The sequence below is a fragment of the Varanus komodoensis genome, unplaced genomic scaffold (genome assembly GCF_004798865.1).
Source record: "Varanus komodoensis strain SLA01 unplaced genomic scaffold, ASM479886v1 scaffold19, whole genome shotgun sequence".
NCBI classification, from domain to species: domain Eukaryota; kingdom Metazoa; phylum Chordata; class Lepidosauria; order Squamata; family Varanidae; genus Varanus; species Varanus komodoensis.
Window position 1 is genome coordinate 17,302,504 of NW_025335550.1, and position 7,850 is coordinate 17,310,353.

The 7,850-nt window shown below is 52.1% G+C and overlaps 1 protein-coding gene across 1 annotated transcript; it reads right to left on the reverse strand.

The window, feature by feature from the left end:
- Nucleotides 1-309: 309 nt before the first annotated feature.
- On the reverse strand, nt 310-4,848 carry LOC123022416 (cyclin-dependent kinase 4 inhibitor B-like). Its single transcript, XM_044428117.1, has 2 exons — nt 4,705-4,848; nt 310-570 (listed from the first exon to the last, which is right to left on the reverse strand). The coding sequence occupies exons 1-2, from the start codon at nt 4,846-4,848 to the stop codon at nt 310-312; spliced, it is 405 nt and encodes a 134-aa protein (XP_044284052.1).
- Between the last annotated feature and the right edge of the window lie 3,002 nt (nt 4,849-7,850).

The window sequence follows — 7,850 nt, forward strand, 5'->3', positions numbered from 1 at the left end:
TTGCTGGTTTGACTGGGACCATAACCAGTTTCCAGAAGGTGCGGGTGAACTAGCAAGCAACAGACTCTGCAGCAGCACAGGAGTAATTGCAATAATTCATTTAGAAAGAAATTCCAGTTTGGTTCAAACAGGTTACAAAGGGGTGCAGACTAAGCTATGCAAAGTGTGCATCAGAAAATCTTTCTGGATATTTGCTACTGGGTGGGGGTGGGCAGGGGAAGGCACGCGAAGCGAAGCAGCTCTCCCAGAAGCGACCTCCGTAGGAGCGAAGCTGTGCAGAGAGAAAGGTGGTGGTGGCCGAGGGGCCGCCTAGCGAGCGCCAGCGCCGGAGAGGTAGCTGACCACACGGCTGTGCCCCGCCGCCGCGGCCAGGTCAATCGGGAGGCGGCCTTGGTGGTCGGGCAGGTCGAACCGAGCGCCGCCTCCGTGCAGCACCCGCAGGGTGTCCAGGAACCCCTCGCGGGCCGCGTCGTGAGCCGGCAGGCAGCCGGTGGAGGGGTCCGGCCGGTTGGGGTCTGCTCCTCTCTGCAGCAGCAGTTCTGCCACCCTGGGGTTCCCCATCATCATGACCTGGAGGGAGACAGAAAGGAAAGGCGTCGTCAGCCACTCTCCCGGGCAGCGCTCCCGCAGGCAGTCGCCTTCTCCCGGCCGCTCGTTTCGCTGCGAATCCAGGGACGCCGAGTGAAATCCGGCCCGGAGACACTCCGAAGCGACTCCCAGTGCACACTCTGCTGAGATACGCAATCCGTTGAGATTGCAGGCTCTCGCTGCCGTTCCTCGAACACTGCACTACTTTGCGCGGAGCGGGGAAGGCACAAACGGCTTTGTCGCGGGATTATTCGAAGCAGGAGGGTCGGGGCGACAACGGAAGGATTTCCCCGCTGACCTACTCGAGAGCCCGGTGAAGAAGTCGGCTGGCCTCCGGGAATTCAAGATGCGCCCTGTATTGGACGGAAATACTAACCCTGAGCTATGGCCAGGGTGCCGCAAGCGATGCGTCCTACATTCGGTCCAGTGGGGGCTCCGCAAAGCCGAACTAACCTTGGGCACGGCCTAAGCTAGTCCTGCAGCGAGCGCATCCTGGGAGGGCTGGAGGGCTGGGCGCGCCTCGCCGCAGCACCCTCACTCGGAAGGCGGGCAGCGCCCCGGGCAAGGAAAGGGCCTCGCCGCTGCGCGGAGAGCCCGGCCCGAGTGCACCCGCTGCAGCGGAGCGACAGCCGAGCAAGCAGGCCACACCGGGGCTCCAGCTCGCTCGGAAGGCCGTGCCCAGGAGGCGACTTTGTGTGAACGCAGGGCAGCGATGCAGAGCGCGGGGGTGGGACTCGGTGGCTTTGGGTCCCAGTCCCCGCTCAGCCATGGAGCCACCTGGGTGACTTTGGGCCAGTCGCAGACTCTCAGCCCAGCCTACCTCACAGGGCTGCTGTTGTGGGATTAGATCGAGGGGAGGAGGAGAACGATGAAAGCCGCCTTGGGTTCCTTGAAAGGGAAACAGGGCGGGGTATAAATGTGAGGTGTTTCAGTCCATCGAGATCCGAAAGACACTCGAGGACTGAACGCGGACTAACGTGCCAAGAGGCTTGCCGCGGTTCGTGGCGCGAGTGCGGATCAAGGCAAGGGGCTCCAATGGACGTAGGTTTTGTCCTGTCTCCAGTTTGATCCACTTAAATCAATGGGGCAAATTCTCGTCGATTTCAAGGGCTCCACGGAGCTGGACTAACTGGCTCCCATCCCGTGGGACTGGGAAAGACCAGCAGTGCAGTCCTAGGCAGGTCTACTCAGATGCAAGTTCCACGGGTGTCAGTGAGTGCAGACAGGGCGGCAACCCAGCATTGAGGGGGTTCAGCTTTAGCTTGCTTTCCTAAAGAGGCTGCAACTTGGGTGCAAATCTAACTGAAGCACTTACTTCTCATAGGCAGGGATAAGTCTCACAATGAATGAATGATACAATATTGAAATACTTTTTAAAGCAAAGCATACTCGAAGCGGCTTACAAGAGACAGTCAAGCAGGGCTAGGAATCAAGTCTGGCTTGACTCCATTGAGTGGATTCCCAAATAAACACACACACAGGACCAGAGGCATGTGTGGTGTGCAGGTTCCCACCTGGGAACTGACCAGCTCAGATGTGAATAAGATGCTTTAACCCAAACTCAGCCTCACCTCTTGATGGATCACATGCAGATTCTCTTGGATGAAGCCTCTGGCTTCATTTTCACCCATGCTGTTTGGAAGCACGGTGGATATGGACCATGTGAGCTACATCAGAGACACAGTGGCTTCAAGGATTTACATTTCTCCCCTTAGAATCTTTGCAAATTTGCCCCTGCTAAGAAGTTGCATCAGGTTCAAGAGAGTGCTGTAGTTCTGACTGAAGGCACAAAAGCAGAGGGCTATGAATTGCAACTAAAGTGGAGGTGACCATAGGTAAGAATCTATTATTTTCCGTTTGATTGTTGACACATGGCTGCTCTTTATATGTGCATTTGTGCGAAACGCGAGCGCTGCGGTCTTCTCATGGAGTAGATGGGATCTGGTGTGCGAGGACCTCGGGTCCCTCCACTGCCTTGTACCAGCCACTCATCTGAGCCCCGTCAGTTTGCAGTCCCTGAAATGCAGAGAAGTCTTTGCAAGTCACTTTTCCTTTGGAGTCTCCAGCTTTGCCTCCTTGGGGGTTTGAGGATTTGTAACTGGCCTTGCCTAGCACACTAATGATCTTGCAAAGAGGCACAGTGCACATTTCCTGAGCGCATGGGACACACCCAAAATGCCAACTGTGCTGACTCGCTCCAACAATTGCATATAAGATACATATTCTGTTACGGCTATTCTGCATAGACTTGCCATAGAATCATAGAACAGTAGAGTTGGAAGGAGCCATGGAGGCCTTGGGGTCCAACCCCCTGCTGTTGCAGGACACCGGCTTACACCATCCCACTCGGATGGCTGTCCAGTTTCTTCTTGAATGTCTCTAGTGTGGGAGAGCCCACAACCTCCCTAGGCAGCTGGTTCCACTGTTACATTGCTCTGACAGTGAGGAAGCTTTTCCTGATATCTACCCTGAATCTGGGTTGTTGCAACTTGAACTGATTATTCCATTTTCTACCCTGTGGTATCAGCGAGAAGAGATCTTGTACTTCCTCTTCGTGACAGCATTTGAGGTATTTATAGAGGGGTAAGAAGGACTTAGTAGCTTTTATTCCCCCACCACTTAGTTTTCAAAGTCCATACTTAAGAAACACTTGCTTTCTCCCTTCTCTGCCATCCCAATACTTCAAAACTGCTTCTACATTCACCTCTTAGTTTTCTAAGGAGAAAAGTCCAAAGCATACCAATCAAACTAAAAGAAAATGGAGGATAAAATGCACTCTTGCATTTTAAACTCACTGAAAACATGGCGCTTGCCAGAATACAGGAATCAAAAGTTTCCTTCTGCTGTTTGGATGCTGGAATACAGGAATCAAAAAGTTTCCTTCTGTTGTTTGGATGCTGAACATATTTGAATAGTTTTTTGATTTACAAAGGGCTATTATTTTTCCACACTAAAATCTAATTGTGAAACTAAACTAAAACTAAAAACTTAAATATAATGGAGGTCTGTAACTATGTATACACCCAGCTTTCAGGCAAAGTTATTGTCTATGAGTATTTAGATTCCAGATTATTCTATAAGGATATGGATACAATTTCCCCCAAGTTTGAAAGCGTGGTATATTCGGAGAGGTGGAGGCTTGTTGGAAGCCCTGTGCCACTGAGACTTGCCTCTCCCCCCACCTCCATTTATTCCCACTTTGCCATGGCAATAAAATGAATTCTACTCCAGAATTTCTTAGGAGGGATATGTAATCCAATGAAATCTAAGTAGCTACCCCCCCAAAAAAAAATTCTGACCGTTTTTGGGTCAGAGGTTACTCTGTACGGAGGTTACTTTGCACACCTCGTATTAAAGAAAAGAAACTTTTCTTTAAAAGAAACGGTATCGTTTTATTCCGCCTCCGTTCTTCAGAAAAAGTGACAAGAACAACCGTCGAATCTGTCCGGGGCGGAAAGTGGCCGAGAGGCCCCCTCGAAGTAGAGGGCAGCCGGACCCCGCGGGCGCCGGGACCGGCCGGCGCGGCGCCCGCGAAGGCGGCGGGGGCTCCGGGGCAACGAGGAGCGCTCGGGGCGGGTCGAGGGCGACCCCGCAAGCAGCGCGCGCGGCAGGGCAGGCCGCCCGAGCGCCAGGCGGAGCGAGCGGGGCTTACGCGGGGCGTAACGCGCGGATTCGTTAAGGAAACGATCCCCCCCCCCCGTTACTTCCGAAGCCGGAGCGAAATACATTTTTTGAGACCCTAAGCCGAGCAAGGAGAAGAGGTCGCGAAGACGACCCACGGTCTAGCAACGGTTAGCAATCAGATTATCCAGATTCGGGAACCTGTATTTTATTTTTGGAACTGTGCGTGGAAATAAAGACCGTGCCGAGACCTCGGTAGCCGGCGGTATATGGCAGCGTTGGGAAGGGAGGGAGGGAAGGACTGAAAAAGGAAGGAGGCGGCGCGGGTCCGCTCCGAAGTGCGGCCGCCCGTGTGCAGGGCGGGCAAGCAGGCCGCGTGCCTCGACGGCGGGTCTCAAACGGCGGCCGCGGGAGGCGGCGGCGCGGCCGCCCCGCTCTGCGCGGAGCGTTTGCCGAGCGCCCGCCGGCCCGCGGCCCACCCGCCGGCGCCTCTACCTGCATCGCGCTCCGGCCGTAGCGGTTGACCCCGTTGGGGTCTGCGCCGCCGTCCAGCAGCCTCCGCACCGCGGCCGCGTCCCCCGCGGCGGCCGCGCTGCTCAGCAGGTTGGCCCGCCGCTCGCGCGCCGCCTGCGCCTCCATCCGGCCTGCAGCCTCCAGCGAAGGACGCCGGGCGCCAGGCAAGGAGCCGCAGGCTCCGCCCCGCGCGGGCTGCGGCGCCCATGGGCGGCCCCGGAAGGAGGGCGGGGTCGCCGCGGCCCATTGAGCAGCGCCCTTCGCGGCGGGGGCGGCGGGCCACCCCCCCAGCGCGCCCCCTGGAGCCGCGCGCGAGCCGCAGCGAGGCGGCGCGGGCCCGGGCCCGTCCTTGCGCCCCGGGGCCCCGGGAGGCAGCTGCCCCGCGAGCCCCGCGCGTCCGCTGCCTGCTCCTCCGCACGGGCCTCCCCTGCGCGCGCTCCTTTGCCCGAGGTTTTTCACTCTCCCCCCACGTACCCCACCGGACTGAAGAAGTGCTTTCTTCCATCTGACCTAAACCTCCCACCAATCAGCTGCATGAGATGACCCTGCTTTTGAGTGTTATGAGAAAGGGAGAACAAGCTCTCTCTCTCCAACCTGTACTATTTTCAACACATCTATCATGTCTCCCTTTCCTCAGGGTTTTTCTACAGCCCAGTTGCTGTAGCTGCTCCTCGCAGGGAAGTTGTTCCCCCCACTCCAGTTCATTTCCATTGCCCTTCTCTGCACTTCCCCCAATCCAATAATGTCTTTTTTCAGATCCAGCAACCAGAATGGAACATGTGTGGTTGCACCAAAAATTTGTATAAGGGAGGTGAGCTTTTGTCAGCTCTATTTTCTATTGTGTTCCTAATTGTGTTCCCAGGGCGACTTCTTTTATATTGTTATTTATTTTATATTGTTAATTTTATATTGTTATTTTTGTATTTTATTGTATTTTATTTTGTGTTGTGAGCCACCCCGAGGCTTTGGCAAGGGTGGCATAGAAATGTTTTAATAAATAAATAAATAAATAAATAAATAAATAATTAATGTCTAGGACAGAATTTGCCTTCTTCACAGCAGCTGAGCACTGGGCTGACACTATATTTAAGCTGTCCACCACTACCTCAAAATCCCCTTCATGCTCAGTCACTGCTATTGCAGTTTCCACCGGTGTATACGTGAAACTGGGATTTTTTTGACTCAACATGCATTACTTTATACTTGCTTACACTGAACTGCATTTGCCATTTTGATGTTTCTCTTCTCAGCTTGGAAAAATCCCTTTTGGTTTTAACCACCCTAAATAGTTTGGTGTGGTCAGCAAACTTGGCTACTTCACCTCCCATTCCTAATTCCAGATAATGTATGAATAGGTTGAAAAGTGTTGGTGCTAATACAGAATCTGGCAGGACTCCACTGCTGACATCTTTCCACACAGAGAAACTGCCATTTATTCCAAAACTTCTGGAGGGCGTCATTTTGAGCCCGTGGTCCTTACTTCTAAGTAAACATGCCTGAGATCAGGCTGCATGTCTTTCCCCCTTCTTCCCATCCTCTCTTTTCTTAGCTGGGAATAAGGCCCACAGAACTCTTTTCTGAACAGACATGTCTAGGGTCACACTGAAGTAGGTATGGGATAAGCAGACAGCTGGACCTAGTCATGGGTTTAACAATCCCTAGTCATGGAATCTATTGTCTTAATAGCTGTAGGAGAGGAAGAAGAGCACCAGTGAGAGACAATTTGAGAGCAAGGGCATCTCCTTGAACTTTTCGGAATAAGTTCCAAAATGAATAATCATTTTCTGAGAAAATTAGCAGTACTAGAAGAACCAAATAAGGCCTTCTGTTCTGATTTAATTATATTTATACCCCAATTTTTACTCTTGCAAGGAAACCAGGATAGCTTACAGGATCCTCATCCTCTTGATTTTATCCTCACAATAACCCGCTAAGGTAGATTAGGCTAAGGGTCAGTGACTAGCTCAAAAACACCAGTGAGTGTCATGGCCAAATGGAGACTAGAACCTGGACAAAGCCAAACACTATAAGCAATAAACCAGAGTAGCTTTTACAAATATTATTTCTATTATTAACCTGAATGTTGTACAGGTATACACACACAGTACTTCATAACTGAATCAGAAGTCTTGTCAATCTTCACTGCTCCTCAGTTTGAGAAATGTCCTCTCTCCCAGTCTTCACTTGGGAAAAAATATTGTCTGGAGAAGTCTTCACACCATCTGATCATAAATAACCCTTTGCTCTAGAGTTTTGAAGTGGAGAGAGATTTGAGCCTCAAAATTGGCCACTGGGAACAGATATACCAGACAGTGACATATTATGGCATTTGTGCTTATACCAGGATTATAGTGAAAAAAGAAACGAACTAGAGTGCAGTCCTGCTCACTTCTCTGCATTCCCCAGTCAGGAGTGTCTCAACTGGCTGGCTGGGTAGTGAAGGACTTACTTTTCTGTCTACCCACGCACAGGACTACACCCCTAATAAATCTGTAATCATAAATAACTTAGGTTGGATCCACAAGAGCATGTCCATTGAAATCAATGAGATACACGAGATATTATGATTCTCCTATCTCCCACTTCTCTCAGCGTAGCTAAATCTGCATCGGCCCTTGCTGCGTTCTTTCTTTCGTTGCCTTGTTTTGCTTTCTCTTTTCCTTTTCCTTCGAGAAATGCCTGGAGCCGGGGAAGCCTGAATAAGGCTGACAATCCCAGTTAGTCACCCTTCAGAAGGTAATACACTGAGGGATGAAGGGCCTTTTGGCTCCAAGTGCACGAGCAGAGGGGCTCCCGGTGCCCGCGTTTGTGGGAGGCGCTTCTCCGGATTCTGGTTTTGAAGGAGGCCTAAATCCGAAGAAGCTTGAGGTTGCCTTTGGCTAGGAGAGAGCGCCAGTAACCACAACGGCCTTCCCAGATGTGTTTTGCCTGCAACTCCCATAATTCTAAGCCAGGGCTGATGGGAGTAGCAGCCCAATACGTCGTGCGGGCGCTGGGCTGGGGAAGGTGAAGGATCCACGTTTAAGCATATTTAAACAGGAGCATGAAAGTCTTGACACTCCCAGCATTCCCCAGTCAGCACTGTCTTTTTTCCAGTCTAAACCTACATAGGATTATGTCTCAAAGGG

What these genes read in the sequence shown, in the direction of transcription:
- LOC123022416 (XM_044428117.1), bottom strand. Translation starts at nt 4,848, where the DNA reads ATGGAGGCGCAGGCGGCGCGCGAGCGGCGGGCCAACCTGCTGAGCAGC. An exon ending in ACGGCCGGAGCGCGATGCAG is followed by an intron (nt 571 to 4,704) that starts GTAGAGGCGCCG and finishes GTCTCCCTCCAG; the next exon opens with GTCATGATGATGGGGAACCC.